At 43.7% G+C, this 26,916-nt stretch overlaps 8 protein-coding genes across 8 annotated transcripts; 2 read left to right on the forward strand and 6 right to left on the reverse strand.

Annotated features, from left to right (window-relative positions):
- Window positions 1-108: 108 nt before the first annotated feature.
- Window positions 109-4,714, forward strand: Bfra_005182 (putative dna repair protein swi5 protein; the record flags this gene model as incomplete). Its single annotated transcript, XM_037335569.1, has 2 exons — window positions 109-4,398; window positions 4,469-4,714. The coding sequence occupies 2 exons, from the start codon at window positions 109-111 to the stop codon at window positions 4,712-4,714; spliced, it is 4,536 nt and encodes a 1,511-aa protein (XP_037192664.1).
- Window positions 4,715-5,400: 686 nt separating this feature from the next.
- Window positions 5,401-6,339, reverse strand: Bfra_005183 (putative nad dependent epimerase dehydratase family protein; the record flags this gene model as incomplete). Its single annotated transcript, XM_037335570.1, has 2 exons — window positions 5,401-5,954; window positions 6,063-6,339. 2 exons carry the CDS (start codon window positions 6,337-6,339, stop codon window positions 5,401-5,403), a joined length of 831 nt encoding a protein of 276 aa, XP_037192665.1.
- Window positions 6,340-7,293: 954 nt separating this feature from the next.
- Window positions 7,294-9,249, forward strand: Bfra_005184 (uncharacterized protein; the record flags this gene model as incomplete). The annotated part of the gene is made up of 8 exons (XM_037335571.1): window positions 7,294-7,401; window positions 7,476-7,664; window positions 7,691-7,795; window positions 7,868-8,096; window positions 8,389-8,643; window positions 8,703-8,846; window positions 8,940-9,022; window positions 9,076-9,249. 8 exons carry the CDS (start codon window positions 7,294-7,296, stop codon window positions 9,247-9,249), a joined length of 1,287 nt encoding a protein of 428 aa, XP_037192666.1.
- Window positions 9,250-9,772: 523 nt separating this feature from the next.
- Window positions 9,773-11,670, reverse strand: Bfra_005185 (putative mannitol 1-phosphate dehydrogenase protein; the record flags this gene model as incomplete). Its single annotated transcript, XM_037335572.1, has 3 exons — window positions 9,773-10,256; window positions 10,277-10,422; window positions 10,732-11,670. The coding sequence occupies 3 exons, from the start codon at window positions 11,668-11,670 to the stop codon at window positions 9,773-9,775; spliced, it is 1,569 nt and encodes a 522-aa protein (XP_037192667.1).
- Window positions 11,671-12,474: 804 nt separating this feature from the next.
- On the reverse strand, window positions 12,475-14,108 carry Bfra_005186 (putative mfs transporter protein; the record flags this gene model as incomplete). Its single annotated transcript, XM_037335573.1, has 4 exons — window positions 12,475-13,117; window positions 13,168-13,543; window positions 13,592-13,687; window positions 13,736-14,108. The coding sequence occupies 4 exons, from the start codon at window positions 14,106-14,108 to the stop codon at window positions 12,475-12,477; spliced, it is 1,488 nt and encodes a 495-aa protein (XP_037192668.1).
- A 4,751-nt stretch (window positions 14,109-18,859) lies between these two features.
- Bfra_005187 (uncharacterized protein) lies at window positions 18,860-21,196 on the reverse strand (the record flags this gene model as incomplete). Its single annotated transcript, XM_037335574.1, has 1 exon — window positions 18,860-21,196. One exon carries the CDS (start codon window positions 21,194-21,196, stop codon window positions 18,860-18,862), a length of 2,337 nt encoding a protein of 778 aa, XP_037192669.1.
- A 4,208-nt stretch (window positions 21,197-25,404) lies between these two features.
- Window positions 25,405-25,867, reverse strand: Bfra_005188 (uncharacterized protein; the record flags this gene model as incomplete). The annotated part of the gene is made up of 2 exons (XM_037335575.1): window positions 25,405-25,554; window positions 25,811-25,867. The coding sequence occupies 2 exons, from the start codon at window positions 25,865-25,867 to the stop codon at window positions 25,405-25,407; spliced, it is 207 nt and encodes a 68-aa protein (XP_037192670.1).
- A 362-nt stretch (window positions 25,868-26,229) lies between these two features.
- Window positions 26,230-26,619, reverse strand: Bfra_005189 (uncharacterized protein; the record flags this gene model as incomplete). Its single annotated transcript, XM_037335576.1, has 3 exons — window positions 26,230-26,262; window positions 26,321-26,461; window positions 26,545-26,619. 3 exons carry the CDS (start codon window positions 26,617-26,619, stop codon window positions 26,230-26,232), a joined length of 249 nt encoding a protein of 82 aa, XP_037192671.1.
- Window positions 26,620-26,916: the final 297 nt, after the last annotated feature.

Here is a 26,916-nt window from a genome sequence, read left to right on the forward strand (position 1 = left end):
TCGCCACGGAACAAGGTTTGATGGTGAAGAAAACGATATTGTATACCGTGGGACGAAAAGGAAGGGCGGAGGCGAAAGATTGGAGGTAGAGAAATTGGGGGATAGAAAATGGATGGGAGTATGTCAGAGACGGATTTGGGGATGGGTTTTATTGAACAGTGGGATTGGCAGCGGTTTAGGGAGGCCGAAAGTATGGAGCTGGAGGATGAAGAGGATGGTGCGATGCAGACGCAAGTGAGCGTTCAGAATGGAGAAGAGATGAGGGAGACGACAGGAGATGCTCGTCGCATGAGAAGGGCTGGTGAGCTCGATCAGGGGGGATTACAGAGTATGGTTTTACCACAGTATGATGGGCCGGCTGATGATGAGGATGTGGTTGGGGAAAACGGATCAGTATCAAAAACTGGCATCGATGATATTGATGTAAGATCGCGCCAAGAGATTTTGCTACAATGCGATGACCAGGCTGTATCCAGATCGAAAACCGGGAGCGGAGATGTCGATGTGAGCTCTCGACGTGATGCTACAGCAGCCTCAAATATACCTACGGAGGAAGAGTTGAACAAAAACGCTCCCGTGGCCCAAAAGCAAAGAATGGTTGCTGAAGACGTTGAGCCGTACAAGAAAGAGGGTGGGGTGATTTCGGAGAAACGCGATGATACGGCAGATGAGCAAGAAGACCAAGAGATGAATCTAGCTGGTGATAAAAGCATTCCGGATTTCCCTGGAGCCGAGATTAGCGATCAAGAATTGGTCAAAGTTGATGAATCAGCTCTACTCGAGAAAAGTCGTAAGAATACTATAGAGTCAATCACATCAACTACTGAAATGGCAATCGACTCTAGTCTCATCGCGGATGTTGATTCTTCCGGGGGACACAAGTATTTTGAAGAACAAATCTACGACAAGTCAGATGATAAGATTAAGGATTCGGGATTAGGCAGCGAGAATACTGCGTCGGAGAGGGGCAACGACATCTTGAACTCGGAAAAGGCTATCATCGAGATGAGAGCTGGGTCAGTAATTGATACACCTATCGATGAAGAGAACAATCAAATCGGAGAGATTCGCGGCAATGTTCCAACTTCGAACACTACTTGTTCCGAAACGACTGTTGAGACTGAAATGATTGTTGACAAAGACGCAAATTCTGGAAACGAACATCATGGTACCGAAATCATTACCAGCGGGTTCCTGAGTAATGGAGATTTGAGGGACCTTGAAGGGAAGCCAAGCTCAATATCTATTCTGGAACAATCACTTGTTAAATCCGCACCCCAAGACAGTTTTTCCGAAGGAGTCCCGTCAATAGATGAGAATATTATGAATGCCGCGAATATGGACAATATGCCAAATCTCACGCATATTCAAGATCCCATAATTCCTAGTCAACTACCTGTGGATGATGACAGCTTGAATGATGTTGAATTGCCTTCACTTTCCAGATTGGAAGCTCCAGTACAGCCCACACACGTAGAAATTCCGGATAGTGATGCGATCACAGAATCAAGTCAACAATCTCCGCAAAAACTCAGCCATAATAGAAACACATTCGAAAACTCGGTGAAATATGGAAAGAATGTGGAAATGGACACAGGAGTCGATGCGGTTAGAGAAGAAAATGAGGATGCAGAGGTCGAAGACGTTATGAGCTCGTTTGGGAGAGAATGTGCCACAAGCTCAATCGACCCAAAGAAAATTCTTAAAGAGCTAGAAATGAACGAATCCGAAACTTCACAGAATGGAATAGATGATTTCGAAGAGATTGAAGAGTCGGCTGAGCGTGCGCCGATTGGTTGTTCCGGGAAAGTGGAGGAGGATTCTAGAGCCGACGAAGGTGATATAGATATTCAGCTGTCTACCACTCAGATATCACCGCAAAAACCAACAAATAGAAGGGGTCAACCACCAGGAATAAGAAGATCTAAAATGGCCAACAGTCAAGCTGACGAAGAAGGTATTGAGAGCAAAGCAATGCTTGTCGAAGCTAGCCCAGATAAGCCGATGAGTGTGGAGGACGAGGAAGACTTGAGTGTAAGCAGTCCCGTGGCCGAGAGGAAGAAACGAGGCAGACCATCTACTAGGAAGATTTCTGCATTATCTTTCGATGAGCATGTCGACAAACTAGATGACGCAATGAAGCACATAGCTTCTACAAATGCCACAGCAGATGATTCCTCTCCAAATAGCCCCGCACCTGAAAAGAGGAAACGAGGACGACCATCTAGTAGAAAGGTCTCTTTGTTATCTGTTGATGAGCTTGCCATGGAAGAGGATAAAGGAGCGGTGGATCCACCAAAAAGCCATGGAGCCAACAAATCAGCCGAGACACATTCATCTCCCAGAAAACTCTCAGCAGACAATTTATATTCAAGTAGCCCTACACCCGAGAAGAGTAAACGTGGAAGGCCATCCGAGAGAAAAACTTCCACGTTATCTACACTTACAAATGATGGTGAAGATCTTAGGAGGGAGAAGACTTTGATGGATGAGGATACTATACATTCGAATGTCGGTCGCGAATCGACAGATGAAATAACTGCGAATTCGTCTTCACCTGTCAAGCGAAAGAGAGGAAGACCAGCTAGTAGAAAATTTTCGGGCTTGAGTCCCGAGAAAACCAACACTGAAGAAGTTACCAGACGTGGTTCGAGTAACGTTTCAGTGATTATTCCCGGAGATATTGAAACGGAACAAGCTACGCCTAGTCACAAATCTACTGAAAAGCATATTGCCATCCCATATTCATCGGCTAAGAGAAAGAGAGGAAGGCCCGCAGGACGTAAATCTTCTGGGATTGAAGCAGAACATACAGAAGCTGATGAGTTATCATACGAGGCTTCACCATTGCCTGACAATGATGATGATGTAAAAGCCACTACAAACGTGGAAGCAAATGATGATTCGGATGAAAGCTCGTATGTACGACCTAAAAAACGAGGTCGACCTGATCGAAAGACATCTGAACTGAATTCCGAGAAGATATATGTTAATGAAGCTGTCAACAAAAGCTCTAGAATTATTGTAACGGAAGAGACCTTAGAGAGCATTGCTAAGGAGTCTATAGCCGATGTTCATTCCACTGATGAACTAGCAGATTTCGATTTCTCACCAGTGAAGAGAAAGAGGGGAAGACCTGCTAGTCGAAAGGTATCTCGACTAAGTCCGGAAAAGACAACTGTTGGCGAAAATTTAGAGGAGACTCTCAATATCACAAAGAACGCTGTTAATAATGCTAGTATCCGTGAGCCAGCATCTGGGACGCAATCAGTCGATGAGCCGCAAAGTTTTGCCAATACATCACCCGAGAAGAAAAAGAGAGGCAGACCAAATAGTCGTAAGGTCTCCGCAGTGACTATTCCAAACAATGGGTCCGTTGAACCTCCATCAGCAAGTCAGGTTGTCATTGCATCGCAAGAAACCGTAGCCGCAAGCATTGATCAACCAGCTGTGATCAGTTCTTCGCCAGAAAAAAGAAAAAGAGGCAGACCTTCCAATCACAAATCTTCTGGTGTCAGTAACGTGAACAAGGATGTCGTTGGAACTGCCGAAGCAAGTTCCAGCAATGCTGCTACAAAAACTTCCGACAAAGTTGTGGATGCCGATATCAACGAAACTGCACCCGATGCTAGCCTACCGGTCAACGCTTCACCCGAGAAGAGAAAAAGAGGTCGACCTGCCCGCAAAACTTCTAGCTTAAACCACGGGAATGCTATCGTGAAGGATATGTCGGATGATATTATTAGTAGTGGCAAGAATATTCTGACCGAGATTTGCGACTCAGATGAGGAAGGAGACGCGCTACTCGATGATTCGCCGCCTTCGAAAAAGGTTAAGCCTGAACCAAGGAAGAGAGGTCGACCATCTGGAACTAAAGACTTGGGTGCCAGTAGTGAAGACACAAAATCTGGCGATGAAAATTTGACAGGGGTATTGAGAGGTAGGTCTAAGAGTGGTGGGATAAACCAGGTGGTTGCACAGATTGAGGAAAAGCCTCCTGCATCAGAGAAGAAGAAACGAGGTCGACCCTCCGCAGCCAAACCTAGGCGAATAAGTAATAGCGATTCTGATATTGCAGAGGGAGAACAACAAATAACCGACAAAGTCGAGCTTCGTAGTATTGAAAGTGAGGGCCTTGACGAGGAAGAATCTGACGAACAAGATGAGCCGGTGATTGAGAAAAAGAAAAGGGGAAGACCAAGCTTACTCAAGAATAAGGGGAAGCAGACTGCAAAGGCTGTAGAGCTTGTAGACCAAGATGCCACTATCAGTGATAAGACATCTATCGCTGGTGATACTAAGAACAAAGTATCCGGAAGTCAAATATCTACATCGTCAGACACTTCCTCCTCCCAACGCCAAGACGCTTTTTTAGCCGAGATCAAAGCGATGAAACTTGTCAGTCTTAGTCTCCCTTTCATCCCGTATTTTCTTCTTTCTGCAATACGTCAACTGACCCCGTCTCTAGACATCAATCCAAACACGTAACGCGAATCTCAGAGCAGAGATTGCACAAAAACGCGAAAAAATACAGGAAATCACGGAAGGGTTGGAGAAACCGGCGAAGCAAACGGTCAAGAGACATATCAAGTTGTTGCATGATTATAATGATATCAAGGATGTGGGACAAGGATTGCTGGGTATGATTGCCGATAATAGGGGCGTGAGGGTTGGGGAATTGTATGAGGAATTTGGGGTGGGGATTGCGGATTAGGAGGTTTGGTGGTGAGCGAATCTCGGGGGAAAGATATAAGGATGATTATAAAAGCAAGGAAGTGAGCTTATGGCTAATGGGTGTCTTTGATTTGATTTCTTCATTATATGATACCATTTTGCCTACTGTTTGCTAGGGCGTAGTAGATGTTTTCCTTCTGGGGGAGAAAAATACTAAAGGTGCTAGACTATTGGATGTCTATTGCTTGTGAGTTAAGATAGAGTTTTCTCTTTAATAAGATAACGAGAACAAAAGTAGCTGCGTACGTAGCTATAGTAGCTTTATATACAATCCGAGATTTACTTATGCACTTTCAAATCAATATAATGCTCATTTCCAGAAAACTGTGATAGTAAAAAAGTGTGTCGTCGAATTCAAATGATATTCTTGGTATATTTTCTCATACCGCATGGCTGGATACCGTCCGAACTCAATAGCCTTATATTAGTTGGTATTCATTGAGAGGTTCAACGAAGGGGAGCGGGGACATGGAATCTTAGTTGGTGAAGTCTATGGGCGCGTGGAGGGGTAGAAATGATGGAATTGATCGATTTTTACTTCAAATTCACAGATACTTTTCTCATCATACTTTTTCGATCAGGCCATTTAGTTCACGTGAAAGGCTTCTTTCCAAGGATGAGATAGTGACTATTGCCCAATCACTCCATAAGACTAAACTTAGTTATTCATAGCTTCAAAAATTCACTTCCCTTCAAATCGTCAAACTCTTCACCCTCCCTACAATCCACCCCCTCCTTCACCAACCTCTCCACCTCCTCCCCCACCTCCCCCTCCCCATTCAACAAATCAAAATACCCACTCCTCACCCCCTCCTCCCCCAACAACCTCACCGCCACCTCCGCCACATCCCCTCTCGTAACCTTTCCCTGTCCCCTCGTCTTCCCCAAACTCACCCTCCCCGTCTCCTCCTCATCACTCAACGTCCCCGGCCTCAAGTTAATCCACGTCCAATCTTTCCTCTCCTCCCCCAACACTACTAATGCTTGATCTGCCGCTAATTTCGCTTTGTAATAATCGGGAAGAACTTCGTTGTTGACTTTCTGCACATATGCCCAATCTTCTTCGCTCCACCATGGAGCCCGCGAGCGGCGGCATATGAGCGCTGAGACGAGGAGAAATTTGCTGACGGAGGGGGTCGAGAGAGAGGCCCGGATGAAATGGATACAAGCGTTTTGATCGACGGCGTAGGTGCGGTCTTTGGGGCCTTTGCCTCCGGCTCCTGTTTAGTCGTAATAGCTTTGGTCAGTATTTGATCTCTTGTGCCGAAATCCCAACTTCTGATCCTCCCTTTTCGAGAATAAGAATGGTGAAATGGAAAAAATCATACCAGCACACCATATAACCCAATCCGCTTTTACTTGTTCCAAAATACTCTTCGCGTCACTCTCGCTCTTTACATCTTCGACGCTGGATATGAGCACCTCGAGGTTTCCGGCGCTGTTTTTCGGGGCCCGGGATGCGGCAGCTAGAATGTCGGGTTTGTGATCGGGGTTGCGGATCATGGAGATGAGGTTCCAAGATCGAGAGAGGATTTTGGGGGTGAGCAGGAGAGAAACTTTGCCGTGGCCGCCGAGGAGGAGAATGCGCGGGGTAGAGGGTGACATTTTTTTGGTGGTTGAAAGGAGTCGATGGTTTGAGTGTTATTTTTGTGAAGGACGGGAGAGAATTGATGTTTTGGTATTTGGATGTTGAGGTAGATGTTAGCTATTAGCTATTACCCCGAGTTGATATAGCCGTTTGATGTTGCTGTTCTGGTTGGTAAGAATGCGGGGTCGGATCGCATCATGGTGGAACTTAGTTGGGAATTTTTGATTACGTCATAACCTATCTGCCTACCGAGCCTACCTACCTACATTGCACGTGTATTATATTAGTACATATACTACTATTATCTCGAATCTAATTATTCAATTACAGTATATAATGTATATTAATCATTCGATATATAATTGCATAATAAAGAAGCTTGAATACTTCTAATTATTATAAAACTATTAAGAAGTAATCCAATTGAACTACTACCTTTGCTAGTACCCTGAATGCGTTCCAGTCAGACCGATGAGATTCATAATCTAATAGGCCTCAAGGATCAAGGCATACTGGTCCACACGCCGATCTCGATGCAGATCCCTTCTTCACATGGACGTTAAATATAATCAATCGATCAATCAATCACCTCAGCTAACTAACATTCTAGGGAAAGGTTCACGATCTCTGTCGAATGCTCAAGCTGTTGATGATTTGTAGTGGATACGGGACCAAGTACAAGGTATATGTCAAGGCGGATTGATCCTTGGTCAGGTGCTTAAACTATTGAGTCGTAGAATATCCATCCCAAACAGCTTCCAGAATTCAAAGGTCAGAGCTAGCAGGCTGCTTCCCTCCCTTGAATGTAAACCTTGGATCCGCATCTTCGAAAAGTTTAGCCCAATCTTCCAATTCTCTTTCCCTCGAGTAAGAAGAAAGGCGAAGAGTCGTTGGCTCTTTTGGTATTATACCCACGTTCCTCTTTGCGGAAACATGTCAAGCTAACTTTACATTAGAAATGGACGGAATGGATGTCAAAAACCTATCCTGCTCTCGTTGGAGTGGTACAGCGCAACAATTCATATAATGTCGATGGTCTGTATGGTAATCTGGCTGCCACAAAAGCTATTCAAGAACACGTATTGAACCTTCTCTCTTTTTTACCTTTACCGGCCCGATCACATTTCCGAAGAATGCTTACCATGTCTCTAAGGTCATCAATAATATTCAAAGCGATTGCTCTGAAATTGCTGGAGACTTGGGAATGTCGTACATTTATGCCGGCAAGCTTGATGGGATAAAACGCCAAGATATGGGTATATCTGTTACAGATCCTACCAAACCAAATCAGCAGAATTCTCGGACATTGCGCTTGAACAATACACCTGGCACTGGTTATGATGTAAGTTTTACTTCCGAGCTTTACAGGTTTCATTGAATTGGACAAAGGGAACCCATTGCACAAATCTTGAGTTCTTCGATTGGGTTGTTGAGGTAATTGGAGCACTACCTATTGTGAATGCACAGCTGGGTGTGTATTAATGCGATTGGGTCTCGGATATCATTTGGGGCAGACCAAATATTACTGACCTTAAACCATTGAAGATACAACCCACTTTCTCCTTTACCTTTTTAATATCTGCTTACTTGAATGGTATAGCTGGACACAACCGAATATCCGGCTCGATCCACTCCGTAATTCCTAATCCTCAAAGCTTTGGAAGGAATAGCAAGCCAACCTCTCGTAGTCTATTTGTCACAGTCGTCGCAAGCAGCAGTATGTCAAGTACTGCCACAGACAGTCAAAGTTGGGGTGTAAACGCTGGAGTTGAAGGTATGTTCGTTGTTCAGTTTCTGTCCTTGCATAACTTCACTCATGCACCTGAGAGTATAAAATGGTGTGATCAGCACTACTGTTATCACTAACCTATGCCGGATCGCCCCGAGTGAAATCGTGTCGAAACTTTTCGTCAAATTTTAGAAATCCTGGTGTTGAGAACTCATTTTTTCGTAACTCTCAAGACTTTCCTAGTTGGGTCGATCGAGGATAGAAAAAAATACCAAGAATATAAAAATCACAATGCCCTCAACTTTCAAAGCGATTAGTTTCTAGTGTTTCAAAACAGTGGGCGACAAATATGGAGTAAAGGGCACCTGGGAGGCCAATTTGAAGGCAAACTTCAATGGAAAATTTTCCAGTACATCGACCCACTTAGCATTCACTACTTATACCTCCATTACATTTGCACAGCTTACACTCCCTGCCAATCGCGTAAATTGTGTCCATCAGATGGTTTTCGATCAAAGAACTTCGTTGCCATATACAGCCAAAGTTAAGGTTGTTCCGAGATTGAGATTTCAAAACGAATATACAATCTATGGTAAGTAACTTATGCACGCCACTTTGTCTACGTGCACTAGATTTTCATCTGCAATCAAGGGGATGGGGGGAGTTACGACTCAAGCCCCTATACAGCAGCTCGGAAGCCTGCCTTCAAACGATCAGACAGAGTTTGTGAGTACATCGAGTTCATTTGTTGCATGCTTTCTAATTTTGATGTCCAATGTTTACCATTATGTCTAAGTATCTACGCACTTCCCACATCTGGGATATCATTGTTCACAAACACATCTGTAAAAACCTGATACTGACATTTTAACCTGGAAGATTGCTCAGGCAAAGACCAGCAAAGTACCTTTGAGTTCAGAAGAACTGATGAGACCCGGGACGATGCAAGAGCTAACGCGGATCCTTGGGAGGTATGTGATTCCATGCCCTTTGTCATCTTTTTACTAATCTACATGATCAACAGTGGAAACTGGCTATGGAGTGCACCGGTTACCTCGAATACTACCTTGATGATCTTACCACAGCATCAAATTATGAAGTCTACGTCAAAGGCAAATGGGAAGGCATCACTGGCAAGTATGCAGTCACTACTGTGACGTCTAAGAATACGATGACGACTTTACTTCCTCCCTCCTAAGCTCTTTCAATGAGAATCAATAAACGCGCGAGGGTTGTTGATAGTTCAGAATGAATTGGCAGATTTTTAAGAAAGAAATTGGTGGGCTAGTATTCAAGAGCCAAAGGGAGGAATTCACCAGGGGTGCAGAAGCCAATTACACTCACTTGAATTGGAGCTATCGAGTTTTTGTTTCTTATTTCCTTGTTTGTTGCTTTTATGATTTCTATCTTTATGATTTGAGCTTGTCAAGCGAATGCAGAAATGATTGCTAGGAAATTCTCTCTTTTACTTCGCTCATTTCGAAACCTATTATCTGGATTTTCTTGCCTAAGTATCAAAAAACCTACTAGTTAGCAATTTTCAATGTCTAAGCTTATTAGTAGTCGAAAAAAGACCCAATAAAGTGCAAATAAATTAAACTCGGGTGATTCTATCCATATTGTATCCATAATCTTCCAATATATGTTCTGATTGCTCTTTCCTATATATTTCATAGGTAATCAGATGAAACAGCAACAAACTCGAACCTCTCTGCTTCAAGCTACCGCACTTCCTCAACATAACTCCTCATCCTCCCGTCTCCCATCTTGTTTTCCGCCAAAACCCCCCTCATAATCTCTACTCCCCTTTCACCCTCCCCAATCTCATCATATCCCCAGATCGTCTCCGCGATTCCCCTCACTTTCTCCCCTATCAGCGAAAGATCATCAGCTATAACCGGATCTTCCATATCAAGCATCCGACCATAATAGTTAGCAGTAGATACAGCGGTTGTAGCGCGCGGTTGTCGGATTTGTGTGTAGGCTGTGAAGAGGGCGCGGACATTTGAGTTGCCGGCTGAAGAGTGAGAGGTGGTGGGGAGGTGCGAGAGAAGTTTTGTGAGGATGTATACGTCTTCGACTAGGTAGAGTGTGGGGTTAGTATGTTCTGTGTGGGGTAGGAAGGATAATGAGGTGTTTCTGGAGGGATTGAATGTGGAGGATAGACTAGCGTGGAGAGGGAGTAAAGGAAGAGAAGAGTAGTAGCTGGGAGAAGCGAAAGAAACTTGCTACCGAGCCCAGCGCCCTGTCCAAAATGGGGAGCAGTGGTGTGAGCAGCATCGCCGATGAGAAGGATAGGTAGGGTTGGATGGTGGAAGGCCGGAGCGGGGGGGTGGTAGAATGTTGCCCAGTAGGAGGGAGATTTGATGAGCTGTGATTAGAATGTTAGTTATTTTTTTTTCAACAGAAAATACATTTGAGGGGCAAACGGAAACGAAATTGGGAAAACGAGGTTCTATGAATTGGGAAAAAAGATAGAGTTCGAAATGTATGAGATGGGGTAGAGGTGGAGAGAATATCCCATCCAGAGATACAAAAAGGGATCGAGATCCTTTGAAGAATCGAATGTAGCCGAACAAATTGAACAACTACATGTCGAATCCACACACTCAATATAAGAAAAAAAAGTAGAGCAAAGTGCAACAAACAAACTCAAGAACTCCAAACACGATCCACTTACCCTCATAATCCCCTCCACGTCATTCCCCCACCTCCCATCCAGATAATCTCTCTCAAGCTCTTCCCCCACATTCTCCTTCACCCAACTTCCCTCCCAAACGCCCGCCTCCCGATTCGCAAACGCAACAATATTCATACTCTTCCCTCCCTCCACCGGAAACGAAACCACATGTCCTCCATGTCCCAAATAAAATATTCTCTGACCCGCTTTTTCTCCTATCTTCGCTCTCGCTTCTTCCATCGGTATTAATCCTCTATATGCTATTTTCCCCGTAAAACGCGCTTTGAGCGCTTCTGCATTGCAAGCCGGTGTGAGTACTATATCTCGACAGAGCGATTTGACGCCATCGGCGCCGATTACTAGGTCAGCGGTTGAGGTTGTGCCGTCTTGAAATTGAAGGGTTACTTTAGAATCCGGATGATTCGAATCAGAAGCTGAAGACACAATCCCCGTCAAACGCTTCCCAAACCGAACATCGCACAACGAAGGAAGAAGTTTGATCAGAATATCCATCAAAGATCTTCGATGCGCGGTACTTTGACCCTCTCTCCCCTCTTTCATCCGCACCTGTGCGATTCGTTTTCCTTCCCATTTCTCATCAGCTATTCCTTGTGAATTTCCGACTTTGTCACCGACTACAAAATCCCACCACACGTCATCTTCGCCCCAATTCGCAATCGCTTTGTAATTTTCCCAGAGTTCAGGATGGAGGAGTTTCATAATTCGGTGGCCGCTAGCGCCAAATCCAATACCGGCGCCGATTTCGGAATAGTGCTGATGAGATTCATAGATGGTGTAGTGGAGGTGAGAACGCTGGTGGAGTGGGAGGGCAGAAATAGAAAGTGCGAGGGTGAGGCCTGTTAGTCCGGCTCCGATTATAGCGATTTGAAGGGGCTCGCCTGGTTCGAGGGCGGGCGGAACCGTGGTAGAGCTCGTCATGATCGTCGATATAGAAATTGCAGTTGGAGATGAGATTTTGATTTCGGATACGAATAATGAAATTAAAAAGGAAGAGAAGATGAGATTGGGAAGTTATAATATTTAGTATCCGGGGCTGGAACGCCGATAAGACGGTGAGTTAAGATGGTGACGTGCTTGAAAGAAGTAGGCAAACTAGACACCGACTATTGGATATAAATCATACTCGCGTACTAGAGTAAGTGCTCCGCAGATTCGGTAAATCAGACAATGATTAAAGATGATTTCATGGTATCCGAAAGTGATGGTAGCTGAATGGTATTATATAGCATTGGACACAAACTCACACTAAAAACCCCACTGCAACACAGAATCGTAGAGATAGAATGCTAAAAGATATGTTTCAAATCGTTGTGACAGTAGACAAGGAAGAACGAATGAGATCTGAAAATAGTTCCGACGGTTACATTGCATTTAGTATGTCGAGTAACCTCGGGATTAAATACGAAACCGTAAAGCTCAATAGTCTAGCAACTTCCGAAGTTAGGTGGGACCTATGTGCGACATAGAAGATCAATGTATCGAGCTCGAAAAAAAAGTATCTGACTAAAAGATTGTCCTTCAATACCACCCTGTACTGCCTGGAGGTGGAAAAAATGATGTTTTGAAGCTCCCTCCCTGTTAAACGAACAAATCCGTCCATAAATGCTCGCGACCCGTAGACTTTCTCAAAGACTTCGACTCTACAAAACCCTTCCACCATACAAATTTTAGAATATCACCTGATACTTCAGTAGCGATGATTACCCTACACAAATTAAGTAATCAATAAGTATATCTGAAAGAAGGGTGCATGTCCCCGAGCGTGTCGACATCCTCTCTCTCCAACAAATAATCCCTTTTGCCAGCTGCTCTAGCCCTGTTCTCTAACCACAAAAAGAATGCATAAATAATTAAGAGAACCGCAGCACAGCAAGTCATCCACACAATGGTAGTGTACCCCAAGACGAAAGATGGTGCCATAGTACTTGCAAAACAAAGAGTTGAAGCGATACCCCCCAAATTTCCAATGCTGACCTGAATTGCTATCGCAATTCCCGTCTTGTACGTTCCAGCAACGTTGTTTGGTAGAATTGTCCATATTATTGGTACAGCAATGTAGATTCCACAAGCCAGGAGATAGACCGCTCCATATCTGGTATGCGCATTGACATGATCTTCATTAAGTAAGATTATAGCACCAGCTATGATCATAACGTATCCAAAAAGAGCGAATCCTGTACGATGTTTGAAATAATCTGATAAGAATGAAGCTACGAATGAAGATACTGCCGCTGCAACAAAAACCGGAATACAGAGAACCTGTACATGGCGAGGATCCTGATGAGCAGAAATACCAGAAACGATAGTTGGCGTAAATATCCCGACGCTAGCAGACGTCATAATTGTGAATGCGAGAAGTATGCCACTAAGATTGATTAGTTTAGAACTGACTGGGAAGTTGGGTGGAATTTTTACGCTACATATATCTTCCAGTCTTTTAAAACTCCAATGAGTCTGTGTATATCCAACTTCTTGCCCTTCGGTTCAACAACCCCTCCTTGCTTGATTGCATCAGCAAGGAAAGTCTTCTCATCATCGGACATCCATTTTGCCTGATGCGGCCACTTTGGCATGAATGGGTAGGCAACAACTGCCACCACAACAGTGATACACCCTTCGATGATGAAGATCCATCTCCAGCCATTATACCCATTGGAAGTATTGATACCAGCAATAGCAAATGCAAGTAGTCCAGCAAATGCGGTTCCAAGGGCATTGCCAACCATCAACATACTCAATCTCCACTGCATTTCATACCGAGGATAATATTGACTCAGGATAAAGACACTTCCTATAATTGTGTTAGTGTTTTTGCTAGACCAATGGCTGTCAAAAATACCTGGTATGAGTCCCGTTTCGAATAACCCCACAAAAAAACGCATGGCATAGAACCCTGCAAGATTTGTGACAAGTCCCTCTCCAACAGCTACGATTCCTATATGATGTTAGTTATGCTGAGGAATGATTGGAAAGAGACTGCAACCTAGAAGGAAGGTTTCGCCAGTAATAACGATTTGTGGTGTGCTAGCTTTTAGTAGTGCATTGCACGGAATGTCGAAGACAATAAAACAAATGACGACGATGAGGAGAGCCATGTTGAAATCGTTCCCTTGCATACGAAGATCCTCCTGAATGCCAAAGATGTTTGCGCTTCCGATGTTGCCTCGGTCAACGACGGCGACTATCCAAAGAACAAACAAAGCTGGCAAAACATGACGATCAATTTTCCAGATCAATCTTCGATATTCTTCTGGAGAAAGCGGTATGGGAGTCGGTAGCGTTGGAGATGATAATTCAGAGATTCCTTGGTTCACATTATCCCCATTGGTTAGTTCCGATGCCTTCTCCATTATCATATATTTTCGCTGCTCCGTGAAAGATTGGCGGATACTTGTTGAAAACCACGATCGAAACGAAGGGCGAGAAACAAGAAGGATAGAGCAAGTGCTAAGTGGATTTGACAGGATAAATGGGCTGGAAATCGGAGAGTTTGGAAGTAGCTAGGTACTTAAATAGAGAAACCTTGTCAATCCTCAATGTAAAATCTGTGGCCTGCTTGCGATCAATTATGTCGAGTGGGTAGAGGTTTTGTTGAGATCAAAATCGCGGATAAGTCAGAAATTCAAACCATTCTAACCTTTACTTGAAGCTGTCAAAATTGTGAAATTCCACGCAGAAGTCTTGTGCGAATTGAAAAATCGAAAGTAGAAATTCTGCTAAAATACTCAAGATTCTGCATCCCAAGTATATTTCGCGATCCCGTTTTGAGTATAGCCAAAAGTATTAACTTCTTTCGATAGCATACCTTCACTGGAAGGAATCTCCCCATATATCTGCATGTCATAATCTCACCGTCACTGAAACTTATCGAAAGATATATTTCTATTTAGAAATGAGAGATTGTGTAAATAGTCTCATTACCCAGTACAGATGTGAGATGGTGATCAAGGATTGGGTGGTTCTTGGAACAGAAAGTACCAGAGCATATCAGCGGGAGATGCGGCTGCTGTTTCACCGGACGTTCGAATTTGAATTGTTCTCTCCCTCGCACAGAATAGCACTCAACTGTGTTTATAGTTCGTAAAGAGCTTAAGAAGGTTTGAGCTTGGATGAAAATTGTTGGATACGATACTGGAATAAATGATCGAGGCGGTTATCTGATGAAAGCTTCGCTCTAACATCGTTCCACATCAAACTTCCGAGGTCATCGCTGTATGTCCAAGGAACATTCGAGAGATAGATCAGATCGCCACTTTAGTACAAATTTTGCACAATATACTTTGCCAACATGTGAAACATTACCTACCCTCGAGCTACCGATCAATAGCTTTGACGTCAATCTATCTTTCGCGGGAGCTTTTTGTCGGTAGTAGATTATTTTTTTGTAGGTGTGAGATTAGCTTTCAAATGCGGCTCGTTTTCTTACTAAATAGTGCCCTGAGTGTGTGATTAGTTAGCGAGTATTTGTTATGGGCAAGCTTCTAGATCTTGGCGACGACAACACGCGTTCAATCGCGAAATTGGTTATGGAACATGATAACTCTTTTGACAAACAGTCCGATACGCTGATACAAACCCATTCGAGTTCCTGATGTGTGACATGTTATCTTTCTTTCCTTACGGAATTGCTGATGATATAGATCTCCTTCTAGACAACGAGCCAAGTCATGCATGTGTATTGCTGGAATTCTTATGATCGCCCAATGGATGTCATCAAACAGGATATTCATGATCACCAATGTCTCTCTCACTCTCGTCTCTGAATTACTTATTCTTTTTGAATTGTATTAATACCTCCAGGCTCTCGAGAAGAATTGTAAAAATATGTCCGCACGAATTATCGGTCCACAATCGTCGTTCTGATAAATTCCAAGAATTGATCAAACGCCAATGTTCACGCCTCGAGTTTTCACAAGTACATGAAGCAAAAATTTAATTCTTCTATTTGGCTTGGGAAGAAAGACACGATGGCCTGAAGAACAAATTGTACAACTTCAAGAATTGCAATGAGTGACGATTCAGGAGACTTTATGGGCCATGAAGTATCATCCCGTGCCTGCTCGTGAAAACCTAGCACGAGGACGTTTCCTTCTTCAAAGTCTTATTCACAATATTCCTTCAAGAGCTTGCTCGCATCTCTTCTTCCTTCTCTTTTCTGCAACATGGTCTATGAATCTTCTCAATTTTTGGCAAATCCCGAATGCCAGGTAATAAGAAATTCAAACCTTCCAAGTTTAGCCCAGCTTGACTAGCTACCACAATACCTTTGTTGTTTGTCATCATTACTGTTGTCAAATTCTGCCTTACACAGCAACGTGAATGTTGGGAAGGTAAGTAAATATAGGGATTTCGATTGCTCTTGTAGATATTCCACTTACGGTTATCCGGATATGCATATCTGGGTGATTGGAACTATGTATACAGGTCTCCGGAATATCCCAAGAAGTTTTGAATTTTATTGATTAGTAGATGCGTCAAACAGAAGCATTGAATGACTTTGCAATAATCGATTACTCAGAAGATAGTTTGGCGGAAGACTTGATCATAAGGCCGTTATTCTCGATCTCGTAAAAGCTCGAGGTATGCCACGCTAGAAGATATCTTCAGCATGAACGAAATACTGTTTGAGAATCGTTCTGGTATGACACAGCACAGCCATATCTTCCAAGCACTCTATCAATCTATCTATCGAACCACCATCTCCATAATCTAAATGTCTTTTCTCTTCTCCCATACCAACTTCCTCCTAATATCAATCATCAATCATCAACCCTCCATTACATCACCACTTTATCTTTATATCCATCCCTACTCACCTTCACCACCACCACCATTTTCTAATGTCGATACCCACTCATCCCCAAGCCACTACCTCCGCACACTCCCCCCCCATCCACATACTAATCATCCAACCCTTTACCATCCCACAACACACCAATTAAACCAACACACCCAAAAACCCAGTATTCCCAAACTCAATATATACTCTCAACCTCTCACCTCACCTCACTCCTCAACCATACAAAACCACCACACCATACAGTAAGTATTCCATCCAGATAATTGACCCAATCCTCCAACTCACTACTCAGATTCCGATACTCATCTTCTGCCTCCCCTCTCACAACTTCACTCCACTCAACGCACCTGCAATCACCTCACCTACTCATCTCCACCTTTCCCCTCTCTCCAATTCCTCCTTTCCCTTTTCATTCTCTCCCCTTCACCACCTCACCACTTCACCACCTCACTACTTCACCACCTCACCACTTCACCACCTCACTACTTCACCACCTCACCACTTCACCACCTCACTACTTCACCACCTCACCACCTCACCACTTCACCCTCCCAATACCCACTCTCAACCCCTCATCTCACCCCCCATTCTCCAATCTACCTCCTTTCCAATACTCATTCTCTCAAGCCCTTTAACACAGTCCCTTCCCCTACTTTATAAATCTCAATCTCAATTTCTTCATAATCCCATTCTCGTTATAACTCCACTCCACTCCCACCCCTCTCCCTACAATATCATTTGATTCCACCCCCTCCAAACAATACCACATCCCAAACAAACCCCTCCCTTCCAAAACCCCTCCCCTCCAAAACCCCTCCCCTCCAAAACCTCTCCCCTCCAAAACCCCCCCAAACAAGCAAAAAGCCTCAACCTCAACACAAAAACATTTCTTCCAAGGTCAAAACACAGACAGATTAAACGAACAGGGTGTACTAGCCTAGCTAGAAGGAGAAGAGCTCTGATATTGGATATTGGATATGTGTAAGCTCCTCGAGTAGACCTTCTATCAGTACCAATCATCCAAATGACTGCTTCGCACTACCAGAATCATGCGTTCGTAATATGCGAGGTGTATGGGATCTTATTTCATTCTTTCATTCTTTCGTTCTTCACCTATCTACCTAGGCACTATTCACAAATCCACACAGATCCACTCAACTTTTCACTCAATCGACTGTCTACCCAACGTTCCTTTGAACATCAATCTCCCCCCTATGCCTCTCATTCCCATCCACACCCCAAGAGTACATCCATCTACCCATCTTTCTCTCTCATTCTCGTTCTGATTTTATCTCTTCGACAATCTGATCCGATTCACAACCAAGCATCCACCACTCATCTTAATCCAGCAACCTCACATCTTCCGTCTTCCATCTTGCACATAAAAAGCCAATCCAACCCAGTCCTCACATCTCATATATCATATTCTCATCCCCAGCATCCTTTTCTCCTCCTTCTTCTTCCTCCTCCCCCGAACCACCACAATCCCCTCTCAACCTTCAACCTCAACCTCCAACCCCTCAAAAGCAAAAACACAAAACCACAAAACAAAACTCAAAAAAGCCACACCATACTTTCCCAATCCCGGGTATATATGCCAAACCAAACCATGTAATATGCAATCTCAATCCACTCCAATGAAAAAACAGCCCGAAAAAAACACTAAAAAGTGCCAATGAAAATGCCACTCCAATGCCTTGAGATGTAGATAAATAGTACTGTAAACAGAAAAAGATCCAATGTATCACTCGAGGAAAAAAGAAATGAAACAACGAAGAGGGAAAAGGAAAGAGAAAAAAATAAAAAATATATAATACCATCAACACATCACCTCGCTCACTAAACAACCAGCCACGAAATATCACAAATTCACTCACACCATCCCATAAAGCGTCAAAAACATAACATAGCACGAATTCGTCGTTCAGAATAACATCGATCACCAGGTATTCGAAATGTAAACCACTGACTGAGTAATCCAGATAATGTTGAAGGTAAATGTTTGTTGAATATTCATTCCTATTTACAAGATAAAGTGTGTGTGTATAAAATAATCGGGATTTCGCATCCAGTTCCAGTCAAAAAATCATCCATGGAAGCTACAAGCGAAGCCGTCTCGTCGTCGTTTTTTTCGATCGATCGATCACGGGTTCCCGATAGGCTTTCTTCCAATTCCTCTCAAACTCCAGAAGAAGGGGGTATATCTCATCTAAAATAAAACGCTCTTCTACCAGAGAGAGGAAAGAGAAAGCCTGACAGTTCAAGAATAGAAAATAGTTATAATGTGTTTTTCTTCCTGCAATAGATTTATGCAGAAAGTATGTATGGGTCATTGGTACCCGTCTTGCCAGCCATGAGTAATCCTAATTCACGCATACGTTCAGCTCCCTTGCCAGGTTGAGGTCTACGCTCTGGTTGAGCTTTGCGTGCACGATTGGCGCAATGCTTTTGATAAAACTTCTCCTTTCGTCTTTGTCGCTTTTGCTCAAGACCTTTGACAATGTCGATTGCTCCTCGTAATGGTCCATCACCATCATCCTTTGCTGCGATCTCATTGGCGGCAGCAATGCGATTGGCAGTATATTGACGACAGAAGGCATTTGGTGTACGAGGAAGAGACTTGGTATGGGTCAATCCTGGTCTCGATCCTAAAGGTGCGAACTTGATCGGCCTACTTCCGCTTCCTGAAGGTGATCCAGGAGGAGAGTGGATTGCACGTGCTGGTGGTGGAGATCGTAAACGTTTTGGAGATTCATTGCCAAACAACTTGCGGGGAGGAGGTGATTGAAGACGTTTCTTTGGTGGTGGTGACTGAAAACGTTTCTTTGGTGGTGGTGGAGATCGGAGACGCTGCTTGGGAGGTGGAGAGCGAAGACGTTGCTTTGGTGGTGGAGAATGCAATCTTCTTGGAGAGTGGCCAGGAGATCTACGAGATCTTGAACGACGACGTTCCGAGTCAGAGTCTTCAAACTTTCCTTGCATCCAAACATGTTCATCACTCTCAATTGTCTTTGCGGCATCATCTTCCTCATCTTCTTCATCCTCGGGATCAGATGTTGGGAAAGATGGATCAATATCTTGAGGAGTGGCGACGTGTTTGGCATATTTTCTGGCTGTCATGCAAGAAACGTAAGCATCCTCAAGAGGACGATCCTCATCAAGTGTTCCGCAGACAAAATCGGTACTATCAGGAAGATCTGGAGTTCCTGGGCGAATCTTGATGCTGTGAGTCTTCTTTGGTCTTCGCTTTCCTCGAGACAACTCTCTTATAGGAGCTTCGCCATTAAGGGATTCGATGGATGATGCTGAGGCAGTACGGTTTGCAGAGGCACGATAAGTGCTGATTTCAGTATTGATGATTGGAAATCGAGCTTGTTCCAGTCTGCCAGGTGTCCAGAAATTAAAATCACCTTCGGTATCATCTTCTTCATCAGAATCGGCGAAACCAGCTTCGTTATCCGTCTCGTTTCCGTCTGTGAAGTCCTCATCAGAGTAGACACGATCGGTCTCATCATCTTCATCATCTTCTTCCTCATCAGAGCCATCTTCGTTATCGGAGTCGTTTCCATCATCAAATTCTTCGTCGTCATCTTCCTCCAAGGCTTCTTCCTCTGCTTCTGACCCAAGTCTACGGATTTCGATCTCTTTGGCAAGGGTATCATTGATGGTAATTCGGGCCTTTGGGACTTCTTCATCCTTACGGATCCAGTCATCCTCTTCTAAACCTTCACTGCAGAATTCGTGGAATCGGGCAGCCTCAGATAGTAAATCCTTCTCACCGGCAATGACGTACCTTGGCTTACATCTAATTGCAACAGGGCTCTGAGATGCACGTCTTACAGTGCCTGTGGATTCGCGATGAGGACGAAGAGAAGATGCAGGGGTAGGTCGAGGTTTTCTAGAAGTAGATGGCGATCGACTCGAGACGCGTCTTCGTGCGGGTGGGGTATCTGACAGAGCGAATTTCGAATAAGAAGGTTTTTCGGTGACTTCAACCTTTTCAACAGGCTTTTCCGCGTGTTTTTCTGTGGGCTTGGAAGGACAAGCAAATTTGATGGTACATTTGCGTTTCAAAGCTTCGACGATAGGAGCTGCGGGTTCGAGAGGCTTCGTGACGGCAATCGCCGTTGGCTTGGGAGCGGGGTCCTTTTGCGCACCGCAAGCGAAACTAATACAACGTTTCTTTGGAGCGGCCTCGAGGGGTACCACTGGTGTTACTTTCGGTGAAGCGTGGAGTATTTCCGCGTGGACCGCGATGATTGGATCGGCCACCTCATGAGATACGACTGGAGCAGGTGGAGGATATGCCGATTTCCGGCCCATCGAATAATATGATGTATTTGGGAATGGTGGGCTAGGTGTATTTGTGCGAGCGGGACTTGTAAAGCCTCCATCGCTGGTAAGCTCGGCGGTAGATGCGAGACTTGCTGTACTCATCAAGGATCGTCGGCGCATTAGGTCGGTGGTAATATGTATATCGGGTTTTGGTATCTCGGGTTCTATGATATGTAAACCTCTTGTGATCAGGGATTCCGCGCGATCAGTTTGAGGACGAATGGGAGCTTTGGTGAATTCCTTTGCCTGTAGTTCAGGCGGTTCATCGACATCTGCAGGTATTATTTCTTCGTCGCCAGTTGTCGACATATTTGAAGTGGACGTCGCTTGTGGACGCCAAGTCAAAATATCTTGCCCCTCCATGGTAAAAAATTTGGATCGTGATTGGGGTTTAATGTGAATGTATAATTAAGTAGGTAATATAAGTAGGATCGAGTGTTGGAATATGGTCGCTCGGGAAAGGTTCGTTATATGTAAATCGGAAGGTAGTTTCCGAGGTGGTTGCAAGACCTCGAATTGAAGGAAAAAAGGTCGCGATTTGTGGTTGAAGATGGTGAAATTGGAATGAAGTGAAACAATCGAGTACTCTTTGGAAGCCTCGGTGTATTGGGAATTGGTAATGAATCAAAAAGGTCAAGGAACAGATATAAATCTCGAGACGAAGAGAAGTAAGTCGTCCTTCAAATATCGTTCTCGATCAAAAGACAAAGGTCAAGGAGGACCGTTGAATTAAAGCGTCCCTGAGGGACCGTATTGCTATAATTGTGAAAGAAACATTGTATTCAAATCCAGTTGTTATTCCAGGTTACTGCGACGAAAGCAATAAAAGGAAAGGCAACCAAAGTAGTGTCTTCTCTTCCTCGACGGAAGGAAGGATTGATTTTTGTTGCTGTCGGTAGGAGAGAAGAGGTGGTGGTGGTAGTATGGGGGATGAAGTTGGTTCCCACCTGAAATCTTCTGATGGATGGTGCGTAAAAAGGTCTCTTCTTTGGTCGACAACGAAGATACGAGATACAAGTATCAAGTCTCAAGTGTCAAGTATCAAAGTATCGAAAGAGGTGAAGAGGTGAAGGAGGTGAAGGAGGTAAAGGTCGATTGATGTTTTGAAATTGTTGGAGATTTATTGGGGGGAAGGCTGTGGTATTATAAAATGACGTTCAAATAAGGGCTGAAAGATCAACTTTTTCAGGGTTGGTCTTTCACACAAATCGAATAAATGTTTTTTTATTTTATTCCGTTTTATCTTATTTTATTTTATTTTATTTTAGGCCGTGTAATAAAATAATCAAATAATCAGACTGAGCACCGTTCCTTTCCGTGGATGAGAAAACAAACACAGCCTTATTTTTGTCTCGGTTTTGGTGTTGTTTTGCCACTGCGTCGATTTCAAAGAAGAAGTATTTATTGACAATCAAGAATTAAGAATCAAGTGAAGACTCAAGAACATGAGACTTGATATCATCAGAGGCTCTTCTGCTCCTGGGCGTGTCTTACTTAATAAGAGAGGAAGGAGCGAGATATTGTTGGTTGGTGATTATGCGAAGATGCGAATATGCGAATGTGGAAATATGCAAATGGATGAAAAAAGATAGTATAGTACGCACGAAGTAGTGGATGGATGGGTGGATGGTGGATGGTGGATGAGTGGGGTGTATTAGTGGATTATGAGTGATAATATAGAAACAAAGTAAACTTTGAGGTATGTATACGGAGTACCTAGTCAATCAAGAGCAAGAGGGAGAGAGAGAGAGCGAGGTGTGGATAAGAAGAGTAAGAGTAAGAGTAAGAGTAAGAGTAAGAGTAAGAGTAATAATAAGAGTAAAGAGAGTAAAAGGGCAAAAGGGCAAAAGGGCAAAAGAGCAAAAGAGGACAAGAGTTAAAGGGTAATGAATAACAAGAGAATACCAAGGGAATACTAGACAGGTATTATAATATAAAGTGCCGAATAGATAAAGTGTAACATTGTGTACAATGTGATCTGGAATGGATTAGCGCATTGAAAAGCGGTTTGCCTTTTTTCCTTTTTTCCTTTTTTCTTCTTTTTTTCTTTCTCGTTCAAAGAAAATGAGTTGAGAATGAGTGGGTTGATCTTTTGGTTTTGGTAGTAAGAGTAATAGATTGCTAAGGCCTATTATTATTATCACACGTACATACATACATCCATCCATACATCCATACCTACATTGAGGCTTTACGGCTTGTAACTTCAATCGTGTGTACTTTGTGCTAACAAGTTGTTGAGTGGGGGTTCTTGCTCTGGATTGAAGATGGCTCTAACTCGCTCGCGTTAAATTGACTCTTTTCTCCTTTGCCCTTGATCTTGCCCTGGATCTTGCTCTCCAACTAACTTTACTTGCCCTGCTTCGGTAGTTCGTAGAAGGGATGGACTTGAGATGGTGGGTATCGACTATGGAAAAGCTTGTCCATCCATCGTACAGAGTATAGCCCATTCAAATTATATCATCATCACGTACGTCCTCCCTATACCAGCACCAGCACCAGCACCAGTCTTCATCCACCATCTAAAAAAGAGATGTCTGTCGTTGTCGAAGGGGTCAAAGTGTCTCAAGGCATACAGAGTTCAGCGTGCGACTGTATGAGATGAAATCGGATGCGTCTGGAACTTCCATGGTTCAGATCGATAAACTATCACTTTGACCATTGGACTTGAACTTTATTGGGATCGCGCTATTCTCTTGTCCTTCCATTCTTCTTCCATCGAAGATCTGTGATGGATTCACGGATTGATACCTCCCTAGGTGAGGTATTTTGATACGTTCCACATCGGAGAACGTGTCTTGATGAATATATAGACACATACAGTACATACCCCGTATATGCAAATATACACATGTAGATAGATACATACATACACAGATCGTATACAATACAGTACAGTACAGCACAACACAGCACACTCACTCACTCATACCATGCCACGCATTGTGTTGGATCTATCCTATGTACTCTGGACTCTGGACTCTGGACCTACCCAGGTACTTGCTATCATATCACATCATAAATACCAATAACAGCTGCATATCTATCATATTCCCCCCTCCTTCTCCCTCCCCCTCCCCTTCCCAAGAAAGATCCCGCGTTCTTTATCCTTCCTCTTTCTATCTTTAACAACAGCTATGTAACTTCCCATCGTCGATTTTGGTGGTGCAGTTCAGCAGCTGTTGTTCAAATCGAGAAGTGGATCCGTTCATGATATATTCCATCCAGTCAGCCCATGAAATTCGAGCATTGACTCCGTAGTATAGTATGTACTTACTAGGTACAAATTACTATTACTACCGTAGTCCTTCCAGCTTGCTTACATGCCTCGGGCTGAATAGCTTGATGGTGAATGCCATGCCTCTAATTGAAGGATATACACGTTCCAGCTCAAGGCAGTAAAAATGCCAACAGCTTGACGAGCAAATGGGTAAAGGATCTCAAACATTCCCGACCAAAATCATCAAAACTCATCGTATTCTAACACCTAAAGTTTACTTGACGACCTAAGGTTTTCAATAACTTGTTATAGTGAGGTATCAGCCAAGCAAAAGCCCATCTCACTGCACGCCCGTTGATCCAACCGTCCGACAGGATGGAGAAAAGATGTACCTACATCATGTAACTAAATCCAAGAACAGGATAAGAGAATAGAGCGATAAACAAATAAACAAATGAAAATGTCCAGCAAGCAATAAAATGGAAATGAGAATGAACATGAAATTTCCCACCCGCGCTCTTGGGGGGGGGATTTCATTAGGGACGGCCTGAATTCGGAGAGATTGAAACCATTTTCGTTAAACCAAACCAATCCGATCCCTCCCTGGAAGAATTTCACGATAATTTGACGATTCCGTTGATTTTGTTACAGGACTACCAGTCAGTCTACCACTTTTATTATTGGACCCATCTTCCATTTTTCCCTTTTCCCCTGTGAGCCCGAATCGCTCTATCCGATGAATGATTTCTTTATTTACTTCCAGATTATAACATAACATGACATAACATGACATAAAGGATCTTGGTGTCACATTCACATTCACACTTATTCCTCGTTTCCATTCCCATTCCATTTCCATTCCATTCCTATTCCATTCCTATCCCCATGACTTGAAATTGCAGCTTACTCATCAATCCATCACTCATTTGCATCCATCCTGTGATTCCTATCGTGTCCTTCTGTCCGCATGCATCTCTCCATCTACGCTTGATTTCAATTCACAATCTTGTTGGAGTCTATCCCCAAATCATAGTCATACAATTGATTCTTCCCGCCATAGCTCTAATATTAAATCACAGCTTACCAAATGCAGATGATCTATCGTGAGATATCATATAAACTTATCATATCATCAAATTACACAAGCCAACCGCGGCAAAAATCGAAATAATAGTACTAAAAGCCAACAGCATGGATTCGTGCACCCCTTGGCGCGCATGCAAAGGTCACACCTTACCTGCAGGACTCCGTCTAATCACTCTCCAAGCTGACCTCTCGCTGCAGTGCAGGTATCCATTCATATGTACTTACGGGGACCATGCTCTTTGCTTTCGTGTGAAACGCTACCTACCACGCCTCGCACGCCTACCAACCTCCTCCTCCATCTGGCAACATGCTCTCCTCGACTTCTTTTGCGAACGTGGGGTTGTGGATTCGCATTCTTCATCTGATCAGTGATGATACACTAGCACTCGATGGTTTACCAAACTTGCCTGAACTTTTACTTGGAAATCGTTTCAAAGTGCTCGTCATTTCGCATCGAGGTACGAAGGGTCTACCAGAAACGTGCGGGAAAAAAGTGTATCTTGCATCGCGCAAGGCAAGTCATGTCACACACAGTCATATTTTGTCATTCATGGAATCCTGGATCCGATCAGATAGATGGGCTCGTGATACCTTCACCTGGCAAAATCCCACCTTACCGTCCGGTTTCTTGTGATCAAAGGGATTGGAACGGTCCTCTCACTGACTGACGACATTTTCGTTTCCGTCTACCAATGGCATACCTGGTAATTAATCAACGTATCAATCGTGTGCCGGAGTAATACCTCAATCGGATGAGGAGAATGAACCAATGATAATCCTGTCATGTAAATTGCAGCTAGGATTTGACCGCTGGATTTCCATAAATTACCCCACATTCGACGAAAGGGTTTACCCCTCCTGAAAGAGCGAAGGCTTTAAAGGACAGAAACGTGTCGGATTTCTATATCTTCCATTCCGAATGCCAAAGATCAATTGGATGAAAAAGAAGGAAGATGTGATACTCGAACGATAGCCTATCCTGCATTGACAAGCAAACAGATTTTGGATCCGTGTTCACTGTTCGCTTCCGGGAAGTTTAAGCATAGGAAGCATAGGATAGGAGGATAGCCTGGATAGGGTGCCAAAAGCTATCTGTGCAACCTCTCCTACATACACGATGATATTACTTCATCTATTCTCTTCTCACCGCTGGAAGAATCGGCATTGGGTGTTGGCCCAAGATTGATCAAACATCTTTGGGCGTTTGTGCAGTGTGCTGGCTCACCTCTTGAGTGGCGATCAAGTGATGAAAATTTGATATATGGAAACTGAAGCAAAAGAAGGAAGCTGAGTAAGTACGCTCTTACTGTACACCTTCTAAGATCATCTGACAGTTCATCATACTTCTTACTTGTGTTTCTACCAACTGTGCCCAAACATCCACCGGTTCATCATCAGCATCGACATCTGACCCAAAATTACACATACCTACATACATACAGAGAACATCCGGAGTACACCGCTGTCTGCCCCTTCACGTCCTTTCGCTTGACTGTCTTTGCGTTTTTAGGGGTTAGATCTCATCTCATTCCCAACAACCCGAATTCACCGCCCTACGAATCCTGCAAACATAAGGCCAAAAATAGGTCAAATCACGATTGCATCTGAATCAAAATCCATCAAGATACCTTTCAAAACGCAGTGAAAGGGTGTGCAATGCTCATCTGACAAACCGTGCAATGCCTTCTTCCAACAGAATTACAACATCTATGGCGATACGATC

This window comes from Botrytis fragariae (genome assembly GCF_013461495.1).
Source record: "Botrytis fragariae strain BVB16 chromosome Unknown tig00000054, whole genome shotgun sequence".
In the NCBI taxonomy this organism is placed as follows: domain Eukaryota; kingdom Fungi; phylum Ascomycota; class Leotiomycetes; order Helotiales; family Sclerotiniaceae; genus Botrytis; species Botrytis fragariae.